We start from the raw sequence: 25,877 nt of genomic DNA on the forward strand, positions 1-25,877 counted from the left end.
TCCTGCTCTGGCTTTATATCTCCCAAGGCCCGGATGCCTAAAAGGGTGGCTTAAATCCTTGGTTACTTTCTTCCTCAGGTATTAGATTCTTGCTACACTTTCTAATGTCCTCTGCCCATCAGGGTTACTTAGCTTACCCTGCATCGCCCTCTCTTGTAAGGTGGATAACTGTGGGTTTTCTCCCAGGAGGTTGGATCCTGCAACTGGGGTATCTTCAGAGCAAACTTAGGCTCTCTTGTTCTCAGGCAGGCTGGAGCTTCTCACTAGCCTCCTGGACATCACTAGCAGCCAGGGCTATCCAGCTGCATGTCAGGAGCAGGCTTTTTAACCTCTGTCTTCTCAGACTCCTGACTCTGCACTAACTCTCCCTGTCTGGGCCTGGACATTTATACTAGGGGCTCCCTATCTCCCTCTAGTGTCTGGGATGTCTAACTACACCCAACTAGGCCTGCTGTTGCATCATACAGGGGTACATTGCATATAACAACACATTAAAACATACATTAAATGCAGAATTAAATATGACATTTCTGTTCCTTGTGAGTAGGAGTAACGCGCACGCCAATTGACCCTTGTGTAGTGCCCACCCCTACCTAGTGGGACACTACATACCCCCACGCTATAACGTTGCCCGTCCTCGGCGCAACATGGAGGGTCCCTGCACAGCTGGATACTGCACCTGTAATAGGGAAGATAAAGCAAAGCAGGAAAACACATCTACATTTGCAAAATATACATTATATGCATACATCAGGCAGTTCCACTGGATTAGGAGCAAGTAATGGTGAAAAGGGGCATCGTTCTCTTCTCTCAGGATAACACAATGGGAACAGGGGCGCTGACCTGGCACAGCGTAACAATAAATACCAGGATAGTCCATTATAACACTTTTAAGTGTAAATTGTCCATGATAGAACAGTTGTCGTCCATGGAAAATGTAAAAACAATTAAATAACAATTCTTGGAGGCTCAAAGCATATAAAATGAGTCCGTACCCAGGTTCTTCTTTTTTTTTTCAATCCACAGCCACGTAAAGATATCGCAGATTACACTAGAAAGGCAGATAGAATCACAGAGGCTCGCACGAGGTGGAGTCCATCTCTGGGCACAATACTTTAAAATAGTAGCAAAATCTCAGAGGCTCATGTGCATTTGAGTCTATCCCTGGGCCCAATTCTTGAAATTCAAGTTGCATAATAAAATAGCAGCACATAAAATAGTCCACATTATTTAAATGGCATATATAAAACAAGTGCTGTAATACCCGTAATCAACCTGAAAAGGGGGTTAAAGGGTTAAAGGTGCAACTTATGGAAACAGGCACAACTGGGTTTTCACTCTGAGAAAAGCAGGCAGGAGGTCCTGTAAACAAGATGGCCTTGCTGCACGTGGTATTTCAGTGGCTTGCCGCCTCCACTGAGCCGTGGGTAACTGGCAGCAGCAACAGAGGGCCAAAACAACGAAGGACTCCTGTCCTGGGTTAAGTCTTCTTTAGGATCCCTTGGTAAATAAAGCAAACATCAAGGGCCTAGCAGGCCAATTCACAGGGGCATGTCATATCCACTTTGCATTTCAGTGGTGCTCCCTGGCTCCATTTGTATATCGGGCCTGTACTGAGGTTCAACAGATGGATGTGCCCACAATACAGTATTGGGGGGCAACTGCAACATAAACGGACCCCTAATAGGTATAGGCCCCATAGGCCTAGGTGTGATCAAAGTCGCTGACCTCACCGGAGCAGGCATAACAATCGTGGGCTGCTGCACTGGCCTGGGTACCGCTGCTGCAAGCGGTCCGGTGGGTTCTGGAACGACTGGCTCTGTGCGCCGGTGCACAGCGTATGAGGATCCCACCGCAGGTGCCGGTACTAAGGAGGGACGACTGGCAGGGACAGGTACTCTCACCTTAGACCCGGAGACGTCCGAGTCCTTACGTCCTCTTTCTTGTAGGTCAGGTGGAGTCCGGATCCTGGCGGAGGCAATCTGGCGCAGCTCCCGCAGTTTCAGCTCCAGCCGCACGATCTGGTCGTCCAGGCTTTCGGAGTCGGGATCGCTGGTCTCCGCTGTCGCCGTCGGCACTTGGAAGGTGGGTGGTTCGTCCTGCGCAGCCGCTGCAGGCTCAGGTGAGGCGTCCGCTTTCCTCCCTCTGCGGATATTCTCCAGGGCAGCTCGGAATCTCTCTGCATCCTGAAGTTCACGTACGGTTTTCTCCCTGCGAGGCAGCTCAGGTGAGGGCCATGGGCTAACCCTCCTCTCCACCACTGTTGGTTGCCAGAATACATTTGGGCCAATGAAAGAGCCCCATTCCTGAAAGGCATGATGGGCCGGTCCTGGAGAGCACACAGGGTCGCGCTCGCAGCCAGGGTTGTCCTCTGGAGAGCACACAGGTTCGCGCTCGCAGCCAGAGTAGTCTTCATCAAGGTCCCAGTCCTCCGATTTCTTTTTCGGACGGGACACGGCAGTGGCGTAGGGGCCTCGCAGGCCCTCAGCAGGGGTAAATTCAACCTCCTCTCCCTCGCGGAGGTTATGTGGACGTTCTGGGAGGTAGCTCCGCTTGACGGACCTCCTATTGACATATAAGTCTCGTCCAGTCAGGTAGTCTTTTATGAAACCGAAGCCTCGGTCCTTGTCAAAGGCCACAACCAACCCCACTCTCCTTTCCAGGCGGGGTTGTGTATCGGTGTGGCACTCGTGAACGGTCTTTGCCAGTTCTTCATAGTATATCTTGGTTTTAGTTGTCTTATTTATTGCGGCCTCCCGAATCTCTGCCATCAACGATGACCACTTGAACAAGGGCTGGAAGAAGTCTCTCCAGGAGCCATAGTAGGTCTCCGGTTGCGTCCTCGGTGGCAGGCAGGCGGGTCTCTCCGGTCCCGGAGAGTAGGCCGGTGGAGCATCCTCTTGCTCTACACCAGTCACATTCATGGTTAACAAATCAGGCGCGGACATATCAGCAGGAAAGTCCTCACTCCTCAACATGCTCGATCCTTCTCTGGAGAGCGACAGGGTGGCGCCAACAAGTTCAGACAGATCCTCCCATTGCACTGGGAGGCCGCCCCCCAGGTACTCCAGTATGGGGGAGGCGGAGTCCATTACAGCAGACATGCAAATGTCCAGACAGGGCGGTGGCGCCAGCATACAGCCTTCCCGCACTTTTAGCAGAAGGCGCCGATTTTTACCGCCAATAAAGGGTGAAGATGACGCAGCAAACAATTTCAATCAAGCTAAGCGGCCATCTTTGAGCAAAATAGCTGTCTATTCATTGACAGCAAGCGGTGGCTTAAATAAGTAGAAAACAGTCCACACAATGCTATTTTCACACCGCAATCATTACAGTTCACTTTGGCCCAGCAATTTTCAATAAAACAATTGGGGCATGTCACTTTAAGACAATTTTCAGCACACAGTTTTTAAATCCGCAATGGCGCAGGAATATTCGTATCCTGTTCGTGACGCCAATTTATGCAACACGCCAGACCTGCAGGGTATGACGAAGTGAGGTCACGGTTATGGGCAATCGAGGGTACTCACTATATTTGAAGAACCCTGGGCAGGCGCGTGGCAGTGAAGGAGAGGTAGACACGGTTCCTCTGGGGCACGCTCTGTAGATAGGGACCAGGCCTGATGGTGGATGAGGTGCCCTGGATGTTACAGGTATTTTGTGTGCCTGGGGCAAGGTCCCTGTGGTATTCGTGACGCCAGTGCCTTTGGACGGTGGCACGCCGGTTGGTGGTTGGAATGATGGAGGTACACCAGTATACTAGTGAACCAAACGTAACTTTACTGAACAATCCAACTTTGCTACAGCAGGTAGATGTACAGTCTTTCAAACACAGTTCCACAAGGAGGCTTATTCACAAAATGGCAGGCAATATTCATGCAAGATACGCAGAGGGTAAACTTCACAAGCACTCAGCAGCAGGTTGTACCTTTCCTCAGAATCAATGTACAGCGTCCTTTCTAGAACTCCTGCTCTGGCTTTATATCTCCCAAGGCCCGGATGCCTAAAAGGGTGGCTTAAATCCTTGGTTACTTTCTTCCTCAGGTATTAGATTCTTGCTACACTTTCTAATGTCCTCTGCCCATCAGGGTTACTTAGCTTACCCTGGCATCGCCCTCTCTTGTAAGGTGGATAACTGTGGGTTTTCTCCCAGGAGGTTGGATCCTGCAACTGGGGTATCTTCAGAGCTAACTTAGGCTCTCTTGTTCTCAGGCAGGCTGGAGCTTCTCACTAGCCTCCTGGACATCACTAGCAGCCAGGGCTATCCAGCTGCATGTCAGGAGCAGGCTTTTTAACCTCTGTCTTCTCAGACTCCTGACTCTGCACTAACTCTCCCTGTCTGGGCCTGGACATTTATACTAGGGGCTCCCTATCTCCCTCTAGTGTCTGGGATGTCTAACTACACCCAACTAGGCCTGCTGTTGCATCATACAGGGGTACATTGCATATAACAACACATTAAAACATACATTAAATGCAGAATTAAATATGACATTTCTGTTCCTTGTGAGTAGGAGTAACGCGCATGCCAATTGACCCTTGTGTAGTGCCCACCCCTACCTAGTGGGACACTACACATGAGCCCTAAAAATGAGATTGTGGGAGTTTGGAAAATATAGTGTAATGGCGGCATTGCTGTTTTTAGCTGACATTAGCTGGAATTACATCTAGGACACTTTGCGATAAAATATCAATTATCAATGTGTGCTTACCAGAGCGCATTCCAAGGTGGTGTCATTTCCACAGCTACATTCTGTGACAGAGAGGAAAATTGTGATTAAAAGAAGCAAGTGATCTTGGTTAAATGTAATATGTGCAGAAAATCAATTGTTGTCCAGCAACAGGGGTTAAAAATCTTTGCAGTTTTTAAACCCCTGGAGCTGGACAAGAACTGATTTCCTGAATGTGTATACCCTTGGCTGAAGAGGAGCCTGAGACAGCAGAGTGGACCACAATGTCAGCGAGCTGGTTCTACTCTTCTTCCATTTACAAGTCAAATATGATATAGCCAGAGTTAAGCCTCATTCACACGTCAGTGTTTGATCAGTGATTTCCTTCAGTGGTTGTGAGCCGAAACCAGAGGTGTAGGTCAAAAACAAAGAACAGGAGCAGATCTTTCCTTTAGGCCTCTTGCACACGACCGTATGGCTTTTTCAGTATTTTGCGGTCCGTTTTTAATTAATCCGTTTTTCTGGGTTTTTGTTTCAGTAGTGTTTCCGTTTCCGTTCCATTTTGCTGTTCCGTTTTTCCGTTTGGTTTCTGTTTGTGATTGTTTTTTTGCGAATAGCAAACGGAAACAGAAGCATGCAGTAATGTTTAAACAGTAAGTACATAAAAAAATTGGGCTGGGCAAAAAAATTTCAATAGATGGTTCCGCAAAAAACTGAACGAATACGGAAGACATACAGATGCATTCCGGTTTTTTTGCGGAACCATTGACTTGAATGGAGCCACGGAACGTGATTTGCGGGCAATAGTAGGACATGTTCTATCTTTGAACGGAACGGAAATATGGAAACGGAATTGATACGGAGTACCTTCCGTTTGCGGACCCATTGAAGTGAATGGTTCCGCATACGGAACAAAAAAAAAAAACGGAATGGAAAAAAAAAACATTTGTGTGCAAGAGGCCTTATACCTTCTTTGGGAAGGCTCCAATCCTGGTTTGGCTCATAAGCACCAATGGAAATCACTGCTCAAACACTGACCGACCACTGACTGTGTGAAAGTGGTCTAAGGGGCAACATTGCTAAACACAGAATTAGGGTTCATTCACACGTCCGCAAAATAGGTCCGCATCCGTTCCGCAATTTTGCGGAACGGGTGCAAACCCATTCATTTCCAATTGAGCTGGAATGTGCTGTCTGCATTTGGGGATCCGCAGTTCCGCATCCGTCTTTCCGTTTCCACAAAAAAATATAACATGTCCGGACAAGTTTAGGCAATTTTTATTATAGTGCCGGCGATGTGTGGTCCGCAAATTGCGGAATGCACATTGCTGGTGTCCGTGTTTTGCAGATCCACAAAACACTTACGGACGTGTGAATGGACCCTTATTAGTGATGATCAGAATTACAACAAATGAAAAATAAAGCGTGACAAGCTATTTCTATGTTCAGACAGACAGTTCTAGAATGTCCTCATCCATCATTGTGTACCTAGCACACCTAGTAACTCTAGGGCAGTGGTGGCGAACCTATGGCATGGGTGCCAGAGGTGGCACTCAGAGCCCTCTCTGTGGGCACCTGGGACCTGGAAAAAGTCTATGGTGTACCAATATGCCTTAGACTTTCCCTGTCATTAATCAGCGCAGGGCGCACTATGAACGACACAGGCAGCTCACTGAATGTAGGCAGGCTATTATAGCTGTGATAAAGTACAGAGCTATATATACAGGGAGTGCAGAATTATTAGGCAAATGAGTATTTTGACCACATCATCCTCTTTATGCATGTTGTCTTACTCCAAGCTGTATAGGCTCGAAAGCCTACTACCAATTAAGCATATTAGGTGATGTGCATCTCTGTAATGAGAAGGGGTGTGGTCTAATGATATCAAGACCCTATATCAGGTGTGCATAATTATTAGGCAACTTCCTTTCCTTTGGCAAAATGGGTCAAAAGAAGGACTTGACAGGCTCAGAAAAGTCAAAAATAGTGCGATATCTTGCAGAGGGATGCAGCACTCTTTAAATTGCAAAGCTTCTGAAGCGTGATCATCGAACAATCAAGCGTTTCATTCAAAATAGTCAACAGGGTCGCAAGAAGCGTGTGGAAAAACCAAGGCGCAAAATAACTGCCCATGAACTGAGAAAAGTCAAGCGTGCAGCTGCCAAGATGCCACTTGCCACCAGTTTGGCCATATTTCAGAGCTGCAACATCACTGGAGTGCCCAAAAGCACAAGGTGTGCAATACTCAGAGACATGGCCAAGGTAAGAAAGGCTGAAAGACGACCACCACTGAACAAGACACACAAGCTGAAACGTCAAGACTGGGCCAAGAAATATCTCAAGACTGATTTTTCTAAGGTTTTATGGACTGATGAAATGAGAGTGAGTCTTGATGGGCCAGATGGATGGGCCCGTGGCTGGATTGGTAAAGGGCAGAGAGCTCCAGTCCGACTCAGACGCCAGCAAGGTGGAGGTGGAGTACTGGTTTGGGCTGGTATCATCAAAGATGAGCTTGTGGGGCCTTTTCGGGTTGAGGATGGAGTCAAGTTCAACTCCCAGTCCTACTGCCAGTTTCTGGAAGACACCTTCTTCAAGCAGTGGTACAGGAAGAAGTCTGCATCCTTCAAGAAAAACATGATTTTCATGCAGGACAATGCTCCATCACACGCGTCCAAGTAGAAAGGGTATAAAAGAAGAAAATCTAATGACATGGCCTCCTTGTTCACCTGATCTGAACCCCATTGAGAACCTGTGGTCCATCATCAAATGTGAGATTTACAAGGAGGGAAAACAGTACACCTCTCTGAACAGTGTCTGGGAGGCTGTGGTTGCTGCTGCACGCAATCTTGATGGTGAACAGATCAAAACACTGACAGAATCCATGGATGGCAGGCTTTTGAGTGTCCTTGCAAAGAAAGGTGGCTATATTGGTCACTGATTTGTTTTTGTTTTGTTTTTGAATGTCAGGAATGTATATTTGTGAATGTTGAGATGTTATATTGGTTTCACTGGTAAAAATAAATAATTGAAATGGGTATATATTTGTTTTTTGTTAAGTTGCCTAATAATTATGCACAGTAATAGTCACCTGCACACACAGATATCCCCCTAAAATAGCTAAAACTAAAAACAAACTAAAAACTACTTCCAAAAATATTCAGCTTTGATATTAATGAGTTTTTTGGGTTCATTGAGAACATGGTTGTTGTTCAATAATAAAATTAATCCTCAAAAATACAACTTGCCTAATAATTCTGCACTCCCTGTATATGCCACTACATTATTCTGTCTAGGGCAGTGTTGGTGAACCTATGGTATTGGTGCCAGAGGCAGCACTCAGAGCTCTCTCTGTGGGCACCCGCACCCTGGAAAAAATCTATGGTGTACCAACATACGTTAGACTATTCCTGTCATTCATCAGCACAGGGCGCGCTATGAACAGCACAGGCAGCACATGGAATGTAGACAGGCTATTATAGCTAAGTGATAAAGTACATGGAAGATATACTATGTTGGACTGTAGTATTCAGGGTAAATTGCCGTGTTGGCACTGTGTGATAAATAAGTGGGTTTATGTTGCAGTTTGGGCACTTGGTCTCTAAAAGGTTAGCCATCACTGGTCTAGGGTATGATCATAGATGTTCATTGCTTGACAGTGAGAATAGTGTAACACACCGTGGTATTCCAAGAAACATTGATTATAATGGATCCATCCAGGGCCATCAGTACCCTGCTCCTAACATTATAGAGGTTTTCCAGGTTATCATTTATATCAGATGTGTGGGGGTCTGATACTTAGCGCCCCCACAATCAGTAGTTCACATGAACCTCTGGAGCTGGAACACAGAGAACAGAGCCAGAAGCACAGAACCATCCACTCTGTAGTAGCCATATCGGGTTTCGGCAGTTCAGCTCCTATTCAGGGAATGCAGCTACCCAGTGCCTAGAAATAAAGCGTTTCCTCCACTATTTTACTGGAAGCATTCAGTTCCTTATCTTTAACCTCTTCCTCCCATGCATAGGAAGCAGCTACCCAGTAATCACTTTTTTAAACTCCTTATTTTTCTCTATACCGCCATCTAGTGCCCACAACTTGTATTCTTTTGTGGTGTAAATCTGTAAAAATTGCATTCTAAAGCCTTCTCATCTTTTAAATCGATGGCATATGAGTAGGGTATGACGTTATAATCATTGATCATCTGATCTCTGAGAGAGAATGGGAAGGAGCTCATACCCCTCACTGTCTTCCCCTCCACAGCCATGGCTGACTGCAGTTCCCAACACAGCGTCGAGGTGAAGGGGATAGTAAATCAACAGTGCAAACACTACATTCTCAGGATTGGTGGGAGATCCAGGGGTTATACCCTCACCATCCATGGCCATAAGAGCTGACAATCTACAGTAGACAAGAATCTTCCCTGCCCATAAAAACCAGAAAATTGTGTCTCAGACCTCATGTACACAAACATATCTGTGCGCCGTCCGCATTTTTCCATATTTCACCTTTTTGTGCTTTCTGCATCCATATGTCCATTCCACAAAAAGATAGAACATGTGCTATACTTGGCCGCAAAATATGGACCACCGACCCATTGAAGTCAACATGGATGTTATCCGTATTTTGAAGATCCTCAATTTGCGGACTGCAAAATACATACAGCCATGTGCATGAGGCCTAAACAGCACCATATGTAGCTCATTCTGGTGTATCCCACTGATGGGCTTGATCCGTCTCACCCACACTATGCTATGCAGTCCGAATCAAAATCAGCACCAGCACATTGCAGAAAGCCAGGATTAGATATAAATCCGTTATGATCCAGCTAACAACCTTGATAAATGATGGATGTGGGATTGAAGAGGATTTCTTCCTAATCCTGGTTTTCTCCTGTGTGCTTTGCTGATTTGAAATTGGACTGTGCCTGTAAGAGCTGAGAATCTACAGCAGAGATGTCCCTGTCCATAAAAGCTGATAGGAAAGAGGTCCCACTCCCTGCCCATAAGAGCTGACAATCTACATGAAAATTTCTGTGCCCATGACAATGTAACTGAACACAAATACAAATGTTAACAGAACTGCTCTATGATCCTTTATAAACTAGTTGTCCCCCTCACCTTTACATTGGTGGACATGGTGGATTCTTACAGTTTCAAACATTGTGTGGTACTCATTTATTCATCCGCATCCATGCCATCTAAATACAGGAGGGCCATGATACTTCTACTATAAGTAGGTCTAGACATTTCTGATGGCAGGTCTGAATCCATAAAATGGTCTAAAAGGATCCATCATATTCATAATGGATATTGTAAGAATGGAAGTCATGGCACCAATGTGAACAAGGGCACTTGCCTGTACTATATTTCTACTGGTTATTTCCGCTTTATGTCTTGTATTATGCATGAAGGCTCCCCCCTTGTTTTTTTTTATCAGTAGTTAATATGGCTTTGCTACCTTTTAATATGAAATCTCAATAAAGATGGTTGTTTTACTGTGGTATTTTGAGTTGAGTACCGTGTTCTTTTTTGTGATATATAGAAAGGGTTTACAGTAGGCAATTATCATAGACAATAGGCATAAAGGGGAATGTACAGTGCATTTGGAAAGTCTTCAGACCCTTTTACTTTTTTTCACATTTTGTTATGTTATCGACTTGTGCTAAAAATAAAAATTCGAAATTTCCCCCATTGTTCTACATTCCATACCCAATAATGACAAAGTGAAAACAAATTCAAAATGTTTGCGAATTTATTGAAAAGGAAAAACTAAAATATTGCATTGACATAAGTATTCAGGCCCTTTACTCAATACTTAATTGAGGCACCTTTGGCAGTGATTACAGCCTCCAGTCTTCGTGATTATGATGCCCCAAGAGTTGCACACTTGGATTTGGGGATTTTCTGCCATTCCTCTTTGCAGATCCTGTCATGCTCTGCCAGGTTGGATGAGGACCGTCCGTGAAAAGCCATTTTCAGGTCTCTCCAGAGATGTTTGATTGGATTCAAGCTAGGGCTCTGACTGGGCCACTCAATGATATTCACAGAGATATCTCTAAGTTACTCCTGTGTCATATTTGCTGTGTGTTTAGGGTCATTGCCTTGTTGAAAGATGAAACTTCTATTCAGTCTGAGGTCCAAAGCACTCTGGATAAGGTTTTCATTAAGAATATCTCTGTACTTTGCTTTATTAAGCTTTCCCTCAACTTTGACCAGTCTCTCTGTCCCAGCCGCTGAAAATGACCCAAGGGCATGATGCTGCCACCACTAAACTTCACTGTAGGGATGGTATTGGGCAGGTGAGGAGCAATGTCTGGTTTCCTCCAGACATGACTCATAGAACTGAGGTGAAAAAGTTAAACCTTGTTTTCATTAGACCAGAGAATCTTGTTTCTCACAGTCTGAGAGTCCTTTAGGTGCTATCTTGCAAACCCCATGTGGCTTTCATGTGGCTTTGCTTCTTTCTGGCCACTCTGCCATAAATCCCAGATTGGTGGAATGCTGCAGTGATGGTTGACCTTCTGAAAGTTTCTCCCATCTGCACACAGGATATTTGGAGCTTAGCCATTGGGTTCTTGGTCACCTTTCTGCCCCGAATACTTAGTTTGGTAAGACAGGCAGTTCTAGGAAGAACTTTGAATGCAGCAAACCCTTTTTAGGTTTGTGCCTCCACACAATCATGTCTCTGAGCTCTCCAGGTAGTTTTTTCATCCTCATGGCTAGGTTTTTGCTTCATATGCATTGTCAGCTATGGGACATTATATAGTTTGGTCAACTGAATTAACTGCAGGTGGACTCCAATCAAGGTGTAGAAACATCTCAAAGACGATCAAGGGAAATGGGAGGTCCCCAGAGCTAAGTTTCAAGTGTCATTGCAAAGGGTCCAAATACTTATATCCATGTAAAATTTTAGTTTTTACTTTTTAATAAATTAGCAAACATTTCTAAAATTCTGTTTTCAATTTCTCATTATGGGGTATTAAGTACAGAATGAAGAAGGGAAACTTGATATTTTTTAAAAAATTGTGAAATTTAAAAAAAGGGAAAGGTTCTGAAGACTTTCCAGACTTTCCACATTTATTGTACATCAATAAACTGCAACATATATAAAGATATATTCATACCCATAAGTTAGTGGGGTCCAGTGTCCACCCCGATGTGCATGGGAAAACAAAGGCTTAGTAGCTGAAATGTGCACCAGGGTGGACTTACAACTTTCTGCTTGCTGCAGTTTATTGATGTACATTCCCTTTATGCCTATTAGGCATAGTAATTGCTTCCAGTAGACACTTTCTATATATAATAATTTGACAACTATTTTGCATGTACCTTTGGGTCATATCCTGTGATGTTACTTGTATGATGGGGAAGGGGGGTGGTTTCCAGGATCTCTTTGTTGTCTGTGATTTATTATTTACCATAGCTATTTAATATCTGTTTATTGTCTTATTAATAATTCAAAAAGATTGTGTTTTTAAATATCTGTTTATTTGGCTCCATGATATACATGTTTTTCATATACAGTAGGTGATTTGTATGCAGTAGGTTATCGCTATGCCTGCCTGTAGGGTTATTATTGGAAATATATTTTACCATTATAGGCATTTTGGGTCACTCCTTTTGGTCTCTGCTATTTATCTAATTAGTCAACATATTAGTCATCATAAATTACAAAGTACAGATATTCATACTAACCACAGTACCAGTCTGGACAGCAATTTCCATTTGATGTATTTTGGACCAACTGGGTTTCAGGGGAACAGGTCAGCTGGGGTGCAGTGCAAAGTTTCTCATCACACACTAAATAAAAAGGAAAAATGTTAACGGTGAAAAATGTATATTTATGTATGAGTTCAAGAAAATAGTAACACAAAAATCTTACCACAAATATAACGCGGACAGCACTGGTTAGTAGTGTTCAAATCTACAGTAAGGATTTCTCCATCTCTGCAGACGGGAACAGGCTCTGTACAGGATTCACAAACTACATGTGTAAAATAAATTATTATTATATTTTTGTACATTTGCACTCATCAAACACTAATAAGCACAGCGTATTACAGCTTTAAGGTTATTAGGGTACAGCCACTTGACCAGGTTTCTTGATGCAGTTTTAAAAAGCCAAAACCAGGAGTGAATTCAAGAAAAGAGAAGTTATATCGGTCCTTTATACTTTCTCAACTTTTATCATTCACTCCTGATTTTTGTCTTTCAAAACTGCATCTCAAATATTTTTATACTAATGCTTATAGAAGCCCATCAGTTATACTCTGGATTTGCTGACACATTACAGCTAATAAAAACATCAGATACTTTTGCAGTACAGTATATATTCCCTATGAGCACCACACAAAAATCCTAGACCATAAAGTAAATTTTACACATTTGTAAAGTTAGAAATCCATGGGTGCAAATCAATTTTTTCCATTTATGTGAAAAAGCTGTGACTGTTGGGTCTCATTTTGTATTTTAATGGGATTTAAAAGGGTTGTCCAACCATTTCTAAATAATGACCTATCCTCAAGATGGGTCATCACTATCCGATCGGCAGGATTCTGACACCCCTGTCAATCAGCTGTTCTGCAGAAGCTCTGGTGCCAGAAGTCAGCACTGGAACTACACAGCTCTGTCCACTCTGTAGTGGATGGAGCTGGTTACTGCAGTGCTGCTTTCAATCACTTCAATGGGAGCAGAGCTGCAGTAATCCTGAGGATAGGCCATCACTTGTAGAATGTTGGACAACACATTTAAGGTGGCCATACACTGCCAACAGCTGTTGGCACATACAACAGAAGTCATCCATGGAATGATGTCATTGAAAGCAATTTGCCTTTACAATTTTTATGGTACAGCAGTATCTGAGATTATTCAAGGAACTATTTTACCTCCCATTGGTTGGGAATCTGCGCCATATTAGAGTAAATTGAACGATGGTGTGGATTGTAAGTCCACAGCATGTCAATTTATGTTGCAGATTTCCACTATGGACATTACCCTTTGCAATGCACAGCGTGAAATACATGGAAAATTCCCAGACTTTTCCACTGCAAATCATGTGGACATACCCTCAAATGTAAATGATAATTATATGCATATCTATCAGAGAATCAACTCACCACAGATGTAGAAGAAACAGCAAGTGTCCTCTTGTCTAATCTGAACAGAAATCTGGTCTGGTCTGCATTCTGGGCGTGTTACTGCTGGACAAGCCGATTGGTCACACACTGTGAATGGAAATTTCAATATTTGTATCTTATTTATCCCATTAGATTACTTACTTTTAATCTCTTATAGAATATACTTAGCTACATAGGTAGGGAAAAAATCCACCTATCCACCTTTTAAGGCCCAAACTGAGTCAGAATATCATTTAGGCATCTGCCTACTTTGTAACCAGTGAACTGTATTTATGTAGATCAAGGATTCTTAGGGTGCTATTAAACTACCCGATGTACAGGCAGTGCAAGCGCCAATGGATAAGAACACATCCACTGGTGCTCGTTTTCACCAGCTTGATTACACAGTCCGATGCCAACAGAATGCGGTTGGAACGATTCATTTGTCCCTTATTTTATTCTATTCATTTTCAGCAGTGCATCACTAATTACACAGGGAGATGGGCTGCCAATAATTGAACATTTTTCATTCTGATTCATCGGCTGATTGACTGCTCGATTATGGAAGTCAATTTTCGGGAACAAGTGTTCCTATGAAAATGTGTCCTGATAATTGGCTTGGTTATCGTGTAGCCTAATAGGGGCTTTTTAGTCTGAGACAAACAGATGATCATGTACAAATATCAATTAAATTACAAAATAAAAAAATCATACTAACAGCCCATACTCATATATTTTCTAAAAGTAGACAAGCAACACATTGTCAAAATGTAAATGAAAACATGTGCTTGTAACTTTAGGCCTAAATTGCATGTGTGAACGCTTCACATGTTGAATGTTTATTTTTAACATGTATGATCCATATAACTTTTTGCTTTAATTACACTTCACTTTTATGCAAAACTGCATGATGGAGTCTGTGTGTATGCCATTGCTTTATTATTTCAACTAGAAGTTATTAATGAATTGCTAGCAGTCTTCAGTAAGGGTACAGAGGGGTGGTTACCAGTTACTGCAAACTGCTAGCAATTCATTAATAACTTCTAGTAGAAATAATAAAGGAATGGCACAACATAGAGCCATAAGAATACATGCTCCAGAATTCTTATCACATGGGGAATGCATGAAGCTATTAAAACAGGCATGTCAGGAGTGGTGAAAGGTCCTCTTTAATTTACTTAATCATAGAAGATCCATATTGTAGTGCTTCTACAGTGGTTCCAATAGTTCTTTGTGAATAGACTGCACTATAACTCAGATTTATTACATAAAATGGATCAGGGACCATTTACATGGGCTGATAAACAGGGCAGTGACTAGGAAAATTATGTTCATTGATGATCATTGCTGGCCTGTTTCAATGCATTAACATATAGCAATCATCCACTTAGTTTATCGTTCACAGCAGTACATTTCTGTACACAGGGCAATGTGCCACCAACAAACAATGATTTTTTTTCTGGCCACTTATGGTCAAATTACCCAACAAATAAGTGTGTACTCATTTTTCAGCCGACTGGCAGCACATTGACATGGGGAAATTATTAAGCATGAGCATTCATTTCTTACAATTGCCCAATAATCTGCCTATGTAAATGAGCTCTATAGGACAACTCCAAATGCTGTCATTAGAGATGAGCGAATCGAAGTTGACGATTTGCATCGAATCCGAATTTCCTCACGCTTCATGGCAACATAGAAACATAGAATGTGTCGGCAGATAAGAACCATCTGGCCCTATCTTATATGAAGGATGGCCTTATGCCTATCCCATGCATGCTTAAACGCCTTCACTGTATTTGCAGCTACCACTTCTGCAGGAAGGCTATTCCATGCATCCACTACTCTCTCAGTAAAGTAATACTTCCTGATATTACTTTTAAACCATTGCCCCTCTAATTTAAAACTATGTCCTCTTGTAGCAGTTTTTCTTCTTTTAAATATTCTCTCCTCTTTTACCTTGTTGATTCCCTTTATGTATTGAAAAGTTTCTATCATATCCTCTCTGTCTCGTCTTTCTTCCAAGCTATACATGTTAAGTTCCTTTAATCTTTCCTGGTAAGTTTTATCCTGCAATCCATGTACCAGTTTAGTAGCTCTTCTCTGAACTCTCTCCAAAGTATCAATATCCTTCTGGAGATATGGTCTCCAGTACTGCGCACAATACTCCAAATGAGGTCTCACTAGTGCTCTGTAGAGCGTCATGAGCACCTCCCTCTTTCTACTAGTAATGCCTCTCCCTATACACCCAAGCATTCTGCTAGCACTTCCTGCTGCTCTATGACATTGTCTGCCTACCTTTAAGTCTTCTGAAATAATGACCCCTAAATCCCTTTCCTCAGATACTGAGGTTAGGACTGTATCACTGATTTTATATTCTGCTCTTGGGTTTTTACGTCCCAGGTGCATTAACTTGCACCTGGGAGGAATCACATTTTTTCCTAAAATGGCTACTGCACGTGTTAGGACATGAAGCAAGGAAATCTGGGAACAAGGGATCACCCACAATGCCAAGCATGCAGGAAATCAGCAGCGAGCCAGCTCTGTGATGTCACAGCCCTACAAATAGCCTCAGCCATCTTGTAATCAGCCATTTTCCAGCGCACTTAGTGCAGGTAGATACGTCAGCAGGCACTAAGGACAGTGGTAGAAAAGACTTTTAAACTTTTACTTTGCTTTATAGAAGTTCAGGGAAAGGATAGGGGGGAATCATTCCACAGTATTGAAGCAATACAGGGTTCTGTAGGGGAGTTTACAGCCTGCATAATAGGAACAATCCTATTACACCTTGCTGCACTGACTGCGGTTCCCAATTGCCATTATACAGCTCTGTAATTCCAGCAAACCGTTCTTGTTATTGGGGTGCAAGTGCTGTTTGATACAACCATTAACAGGGTTTATTACAAGGAAATATTTCTACGTCTCATAGGGGAGGAACTGCTCTGTGTCCTTCATCAATAAATTGAATCCTGGCTTTCTCCGCAACAACTCAAAATCGGAACCATGGTGACCGACAACGGGAGGAACATGTTGTCGGAGCTGCCTCAAGGAGGGCTGAGCCATGCTCCCTGCATGGCACACGTGTTCAATCTAGTTGTCAAGCGGTTCCTGAAGTCTTCCAACCATCTGTAAGACATACTAAAAATGGCCAGGAAAGTTTGCATGCACTTCAGCCACTCGTACACCGCAAAGCACAGCCTCCTTGAGCTGCAGCGGTAGAACGGCATCCCCCAACATAGGCTGATATGCGACGTTTCGACCCGTTGGAATTCCACCCTCCATATGTTGGACCAAGTGGACAGCAGTACTTCCCTGTGTAACTTCGATGTCAGCAAGTGGCAGCTCTCGCGCGACACCTGCCATTTGCTCAGGCCCTTTGAGGAGGCCACATTATTCGTCAGTTACCAGGACTACAGGATGAACAATGTCATTTCACTGCTTCATGTCCTGGAACAGATGCTGGTAAATCTGGCTGGTCAGTGGGACTAGAGACATGGCGTCTAGATCTCACAGCCACATGAGCCCTGTGGGGGCTGAACTGGAGGAGGACATTGGAGCACAAGCAATGTGTAGCGAAATTAGTGTTTTTTCTACACAGGTGACAGGAGAGGAGGAGCTGGAGCAGCCAGAGGAGCTATAGGGCGATGAGGAAGATGAGGCAGAGGACCCAGACACACTGTGGCAGTAATCAGTGGAGACGGAGGCATAGAGTCCCTCCGAGTCACTTGCACAAATGGCCCGATGCATGCTCACTTGCTTGCATAGTGACAGCAGAATTGTCACCATATTTCTGGCTCTCCACCTTGTTGGACCCTCGCTACCGGTTGAAAATGGGGGCCTTTTTTTACACTCGCTGAGAGGGTGGACAAACTGAACTACTATAGAGAGGCATCCTATGTAGTCAGTTGGCCGTTGCCTATCTGCGCCATCATCCATCCTCTCGCAGGTCTGACCGGGGGGGGGGGGGGGGGGGCTCTGCGCTCACGTTCCTCTGCCATGGCTGCTGTGGCAGGGTGGGTGATTAGGAGAAGTTCCAGCTTCATCAGCATCAACTTGAGTCAAGAGTCACTGATGAGCAGATTTCTTCACCTGCCTAGTGAAGAAACTACTCACCAGCAGCAGTAGCAGATAGACCTAGGACAGGACCTGAACCAGCAGGTGGTGGCATACTTGGACAGCACCCTGCCACCCCACATTGAAGATCTGCTGGACTACTGGGCAGCCAAACTGGATTTATGGCCGCAACTGGCAGAGTTTGCCCTGGAAAATCTGTCCTTCCCACCCAGTAGTGTGGCATCAGAGCAGGTGTTTAGTGCGGCGGGGGCCATAGTTACCCCAAGGACTCGCTTGTCCACGCAAAATGTGGAGAGACTGACCTTTGTCGAGATGAATCATACGTGGATCAGCCAGGATTTCCACCCACCAATGCCTTATGCATCAGACTATATCACCCATGGTGCCACACCAACACAATAGACCGATTTCTTCTGGCTTCCTGCTACTATTCTGATGCTGCCACCTGCCTGATGCCACACATCTGATGCCAAGTGCTTCTTCTTTCACCCACCATCTTCAGCTGGTACTCGTATTGCCACCCACCTCCCACTCTGTCACCGGGTCACTCTGTGATCTCCTGATGCTGCTGCCACCTCCACACTATGTCACCTTGCCACTCTGTGGTCTCCTAATGATGCTGCCACCTCCACACTATCTCACCTTGCCACTCTGTGGTCTCCTTATGCTGCTGCCACCTCTACATTATGTCCCCTTGCCACTCTGTAGTCTCCTGATGCTGCTTCCGCCCTCACACTATGTCACCTTCAACTCTGTGGCCTCCTTATGCTGCTGCCACCTCCACACTCTCATTGTGCCACCCTGCGGCCTCCTCCTGATGCTGTTGCTGCTGCCACCTTCACACTGTCATTGTGCCACCCTGTGGCCTCCTCCTGATGCTGATGCTGCTGCTGATACCCCCACGCTCTGTCATTGTGCCCCTCTGTGGTCTCCTGATGATGCTGCCACCTCCACACTATGTCACATTGCCACCCTGTGGCCTCTTGATGCTGCTGCCACCTCCACACTATGTCACCTTGCCACCCTGTGGCATCCTGATGCTGCTGCCACCTCCACACTGTCATTGTTACATTCTGTGGCCTTCTGATGCTGCTGTCACTTCCACACTGTCTTTGTGCTACTCTGTAGCCTCCTCCTGATGCTGCTGACACCTCCAGACTCTGTCATTGGTCCACTCTGTGGTCTCTTCATGCTGCTTCCAACTCACCACTATGTCATAGGGTCACTCTGTGGACTTCTCATGCTGTTCCCACCCTCCCCACTACTACCTGGGCCACTATTTTGCATCATCATTTATTTGACCCGTCTTCTGATCTGTCAGAAGGAAGGAAAAATGAGACGCACAATGGATCCTGTCTATGTAACAGCTGTAAGGCCTGCATGACATGGTCCCTAGTTTACATTAGAATTGGTTTATGATTTGGTAGCCAAAAGCAGGAGTGGGTACAAACAGAAGACATGGAAATATTGCATTTACGTGTCATCTCCGTTTTAGATCAATTTCTGTTTTTTTGGGCTTTAGCAATACTGATGGATTACTAACCAAATGCTGACCGAGTGAAGGCAGATTCTCCACAAGACAGGATCCATTTTTGGGGGGTTATTGTTCTGACGGATCAGAGGAAGGGCAAAATAATCAGTGACGTCAACACAAACTTACTGCTGACACCCTCTCCACTCTGTCAGGGGACGACATCTATGTGGAATCAGCTGCCGACGGTGTAAAAGGAGTGCGTTTCTTCTTGACGCTAACATTGACCTGTAAGGCCGAGTTCACAATTGAGTTATTTGGTCAGTTTTAGCCCCGTAACTGCCCAAATAAGTGAAGTGTGCAGTGATTCTAAGAGCGACGCCTGTCATCTGCATGTCATACGGAGTCACAGTATTATGTCACTACCACAGCAGACTCCGTATGCGTGTTACTGCAAGGCACAGTGTTCTACACCATTATAAAGGCTCTCTGCAGCCAGGAAATAGCCGTTTTTTAATGCGATTCGCTGCAAAAAAAATTGAAATTCACGCACCTCTAGCTGTCATCAAGTCATAGCTATGTTTATCCATCTACATGTATATTAGCAATTCCACAAGATTTCTACATAATAACAGAAAGTTATCTCCCATCTTAAAGTGAATCCATCAACAGTTTTATGGTGTCCCAACTAAGGGCACAAGTGACAGATTCCCTTAGCAAAATGCTGGGTGACTTTCTTTAAAGGGGTTTTCCAAGATTTTCTTACCGATGACCTATCCTCATGATAGGTCATCAATATCTGATCAGTGGGGGTCCGACACCTGGGACTCCTGGGACGCTGCAGCAGTCTCTCTGCTTTTCCTAGGTCGAGTGACGACACGTTCATATGTCACATGGCCAAGGAGCAGCTCAGCCCCATTCTAGTGAATGGGGCTGAGTGCAATACCAAGCACAGTCACTATACAATGTATGGCACTGTGCTTGGTGAGCTGCCAGAAGGTAGCGGTGCTGCCTTTCCAAAACAGCTGATTGGCGGGGGTGTCAGACCCCACCAATCAGATACTGATGACCTATCCAGAGGATAAGTCATCAGTAAAAAAATCCTGGAACACCTTATTAATTGGCTATATTTATAAGGGTTGTACCATAATTACGCTAAAATCATTCTTCTTTATTATTGGATGTCCCCAAGATTTCTATCATTGGATGAAGGGAAAAACAAGTTCATAGAGGATGTATTACATGTGAAACACAAACAACAGCAAAAATATATCCACGTATGGGATATATGAGTTAGAACTACCTCGTCTCATATCCATCAAATACAGTACCTGTTATCTGATTGAATCCTCCAGGAAGATAAGGATTAATAGTATATAAAGTGCTTGTAGCTATAAGTGATCTGCTTGTAATTATTGCACATGAAAAAAAGTCAGATCTTGACCAAAATGAAGTCATCTGGGGACAACAGTCTAATGCTTATGGTCACCCTTTCTGATCTTTCTATTAGTAGACAAAATAATGTATACTGTACTGTGGACCTTTCAGAAAAAATCTTAAACAATTAAGGAGCTTGTCAAACTAATAGAATATAATAAGTCTTCTACATTACAGCAGAATCCAGTACCCTGGAGATTGCCTCCACAATCACCACTACCATTAAAGGAAAAGAAATAAACATGCAACAGGTTGTGATGAGCTGCGTCTTTACTTGCTAGGCATCTCTCTGATAATGGTTCTGATGGAGTGAGGAGGAAATCTCCTTTATAACGACTGCTGTAGTATGTAGGAACAAATTACCATACGAGGGCACACAAGACGCAACAAGCCTTTAGCGGTGTTTGAAGAATGCAGTATGGTATTGTGTGCGTTCCAGGGCGGAACACATAAACAACGTCACTTCCGGTATGTCACATCCGGTTGAGTGGCGGGGAACACGAGATGATATGATATGATGTGATTTAGGATTAGATTGATGTATAAGGACTCCGGTAGTATCATTTCTTACCCCCTGATGAAGCTTCAAGCGAAACGCTCGTCGGGGTGCAGGGTCCCTTTGGTTGGTATGGTACATTTATCATTTACTTTTCAGACTGTTGTCTGGTCTTACTGGGCGTTTTGTACTTAGCTCTTAGTCACCGAATTGTATATGTTTTTTTCTTGCACTTGCACATTATTAATTATTTCTCTACATTATATATAAGTGTGACCAGGATGGGTGATATCTCTTTATAGGAGTAACCATGTGCCGTCCATAGTGATTCCCTGCTTTGGCTATATGCCTTATGTATTTCTCGCACCAGGCATCCTCCATTGTATGCATTTTTGCTGGAGATTGCAATTAGCAGCGGACCACAATTGCAGGATCTGCCCCCCTCGGTATAGATGCACCACTGCATATGGGGTTGAGCACTTCCTGCTTTTTAATACTACGCCAATTTGTAGTTTGTATTTAGAATTTTTGGGAGGTGTAGAAACTCCTAGTCTGAATGTGCCTTTATTTTCATCTACAGGCAGCATTCTGGTGCACATGTGAGGCCCGGGCTATATCAGCCAGTCTTGGGTGGGGCTCAGAGCTCTCTGCCTCCTCCCATTGTATGCATGGTTACATGCTGGAGGTTACTGGGAGATTGCTTTGAGTCGGACCTTGCGCACCTGTAATTTGCCCACTGGCTCCTGGTATTGCCCACATGGCACAGGTAGGAGAGTGTTAGGTCCCGGGCTACTTGAGAAACCTTGGCGCGGTGCTCGGGCTCAGACATGTCCTACACCATAGGACATGTTGGCTAATCTCTCAATTTTAACACCAGTTTGAGGGTTTAGTAAGTCCGCAGAGTACACCTGTCTTTGTTTTTGTTATATTATATATACTGTTTATCACATCCACACATTTGCTATCCTGTGTAGGATGTCCATTGTGGTACTTGTGGTCCTCTGCAGGCATCCTCCATTGTATGCATTTTTTCTGGGGATTGCCATTAGCAGCGGACCACAAGTGCAGGATCTGCCCCCCCCCCCCCCCCCCCCCCCCGGTATAGATGCACCACTGCATATGGGGTTGAGCACTACCTGCTTTTTAATACTACGCCAATTTGTAGTTTGTATTTAGAATTTTTTGGAGGTGTAGAAACTCCTAGTCTGAATGTGCCTTTATTTTCATCTACAGGCAGCATTCTGGTGCACATGTGAGGCCCGGGCTATATCAGCCAGTCTTGGGTGGGGCTCAGAGCTCTCTGCCTCCTCCTATTGTATGCATGCCACAGATCCTATGTTTTAATCATGTTATTTTATTGTAATCATGTAATAAAGATTCATTATTTTACTCTATTCCCGCCTGTTGCTTTATGGTGTTTATTATTTGTGCGCTTAGCTCGGCAAAGTTGTATTGTTATTTGCCCATTTATTTTTTGGAGTATAATTCTAAAAATGTACAAAAAATAAAACAGATAAGAAAAATAATAATATATTTTTTGTGAGGGGTAGCTTAGGGGTTTTGTGAGGGGTAGCTTACTTTCAGGGGATCATTCTCACAGATACAGCTTCAGGACACCAATTTAAGGTCCAAACAGTGCATTTATTGTGGAACACCAGCAAAAGCAAAACAAACAAAACAATAGAAAAATTTCCAGCCAATGTCCCACAGCCTCCTGGCTGTGCAGAGCACAGTACACCCACTGTCTCCTGTCCAATGTCTCTTGTGGGGGATTGGGGCTCAGCAGTCCGCCTGACTATGGCCCTGCGACCCTCCCAGGCGTCGCTTCGTCCCCTAACTTCAGGCTATCTCCCAGCCTCGTGGTCCCTTAGCCTTGCCCAGCTGAGACCACTCTCACAGAGCCTCACTAGGCCTCTGTTTGCACACCCCTTACTGACACCCTGGGATGTGCTTCATGCAAGCCTGAGTACCTCCAGCTGGTCTCACCTGTAGTGGAATAGGGGTGTGGACCGCACTATCCACCCCTTCCTTGCCTTTAACCTGTGTGAGACCTATCACTGTCTCACAATATAAATTCTCTACCTAATAGAAATACTTACCACATTGTAACTGAGGGCAGCAGGTCACTGGGCTGTATTCAGCAACCAATCGTTCTCCACTTTTACACATTACAGTTTTTTCACATAACGTTGTATTACAGTCTGTAATTATACAAAATAGTATATAAATAGTACATAAATATTACATTACAATTGACTTTTTTCAATTGACTATACAAATTAGGGCTCAGGTGCACCAAGGTGGGGGCTAACCACTTGGTTCACCCTAGCTCTTCTACTCTGCTTCTTAGGACACTCCCCCTTGACCACATGATTGAGGGATCCAGGTGGAGGTTAAAATGTCCAGGGCAGCATAGGGGAGGAGCTAAGGTGCACTGAGTGGATAGGGCCTATCCTCGGTGCATTTAAGCCCTAATACGCATATTTTTTAAAAGATAATTATTTTAAATGCCGAAACCAATCCTGGTCAGAAAGATATTTTTTTAATTAGCAGGTCAACCCTGCTATGCATTGTGACTGGTTTAAAAGGGTTCTGATCAGTTTTGCCCTTAATGCATTCTTAATGGAAAAGGATCCGCTCAGAATGCATCAGGTTGCCTCCGTTCCGTCTCTATTCCGCTCTGGAGGCGGACACCAAAACGTCTGAAGAAACTGAGCCAAACAGATCCATCCTGACACACAATGTAAATCAATGGGGACTGATCCGTTTTCACTGACACAATCTGGCACAATGGAAAACGAATCTGTCCCCCATTTACTTTCAATAGTGTTCAAGATGGATCCGTTTTGGCTATGTTAAAGATAATACAAATGGATCCGTTCTGAATGGATGCATGCGGTTGTATTATCTGAACGGATCTGTCTGTGCAGATCCATAATGGATCCACACCAAACACGAGTGTGAAAGTAGCCTTAAAAATTTTGAAAATTAGAAACTTCAACAATAAGAATTGTTGGCCCGATTAGAATTTAACGACAAGCAATTATTTTAGCCAACCGATGACAGAACGCTATTGGTCTGGAAAGAAATCAGTCATGACATTTTCATCCTATAAATATAAAATATTTTTTTCATTAAAATAATTATCTCCAAAAAATCATTTCCCCATCACCGATTGTCATTGAAGATCTAATGCCAGTTTGAGTGACTGTTAAGGCCAATATAGACTAAAATGGGTAGATCTGTGTCTGCAAACAGGGCCGGTGCAAGGATTTTTGCACACATAAGCGAAGCTACATTTTGGCGCCCCCCTTCCCCCACAACTCGGTGGGGTGATGTAAAAAGGAGGGCGTGATGTGACATGGAGGGGGATGAGAAATGTGACATGGAGGGGGGAGAAATGTGACATGGAGGGGGTTGAAATGTGACATGGAGGGGGATGAGAAATGTGACATGGAGGGGGTTGAAATGTTACATGGAGGGGGTTGAAATGTGACGTGGAGGGGGTTGAAATGTGACATGGAGGGGGATTAGAAATGTGACATGGAGGGGGTTGAAATGTGACATGGAGGGGGTTGAAATGTGACATGGAGGGGGATGAGAAATGTGACATGGAGGGGGATGAGAAATGTGACATGGAGGGGTTGAAATGTGACATGGAAGGGGATGAGAAATGTGACATGGAGGGGGATGAGAAATGTGACATGGTGGGTGATGAGAAATGTGACATGGAGGGGGATGAGAAATGTGACATGGAGGGGGAAGAGAAATGTGACATGGAGGGGGCTGAAAAGTGACTTGGAGGGGTGAGAAATGTGACATGGAGGGGGGAGAAATGTGACATGGAGGGGGGAGAAGTGTGACATGGAGGGCGATGAGAAATGTGACATGGAGGGCGATGAAAAATGTGACATGGAGGGCGATGAGAAATGTGACATGGAGGGCGATGAGAAATGTGACATGGAGGGGGTTGAAATGTGACATGGAGGGGGGAGAAATGTGACATGGAGGGGTGAGAAATGTGACATGGAGGGGGCAGAAATGTGACATGAAGGGGGATGAGAAATGTGACATGAAGGGGGATGAGAAATGTAACATGGAGGGGGATGAGAAATGTGACATGGAGGGCGATGAGAAATGTGACATGGAGGGCGATGAGAAATGTGACATGGAGGGCGATGAGAAATGTGACATGGAGGGCGATGAGAAATGTGACATGGAGGGCGATGAGAAATGTGACATGGAGGGGTGAGAAATGTGACATGGAGGGGGGGAAATGTGACATGAGGGGGGGGAATGTGACATGGAGGGGGGAGAAATGTGATATAGGGGGGTGATGTCACATGGAGGGGGAGAAATGTGACATGGATGGGGGAGAAATGTGACATGGAGGGGGAGAAATGTGACATGGAGGGGGAGAAATGTGACATAGGGGGGTGATGTGACATGGAGGGGAAGAAATGTGACATTTCTCCCCCTCCATGTCACATTTCTCCCCCTCCATGTCACATCACCCCCTGCTTTTTACATCACCCCCTTTGTGTCACATTTCTCCCCCCCATGTCACATTTCAACCCCCTTCATGTCACATTTCAACCCCCTCCATATCAGATCCC

General features: G+C 44.4%; 1 protein-coding gene across 1 annotated transcript in view; it reads right to left on the reverse strand.

Moving 5' to 3' along the window:
* OTOGL (otogelin like) overlaps window positions 1-25,877 on the reverse strand; it is a 198,907-nt gene that overhangs the window by 31,916 nt on the left and 141,114 nt on the right. The window contains 4 exon segments of the mRNA XM_044277229.1: window positions 12,363-12,467; window positions 12,550-12,651; window positions 13,784-13,891; window positions 23,361-23,462. Of these exon segments, the coding sequence (XP_044133164.1) occupies window positions 12,363-12,467; window positions 12,550-12,651; window positions 13,784-13,891; window positions 23,361-23,462 (417 nt within the window).

This window comes from Bufo gargarizans, chromosome 2, assembly GCF_014858855.1.
Source record: "Bufo gargarizans isolate SCDJY-AF-19 chromosome 2, ASM1485885v1, whole genome shotgun sequence".
Classification (NCBI taxonomy): Eukaryota; Metazoa; Chordata; class Amphibia; order Anura; family Bufonidae; genus Bufo; species Bufo gargarizans.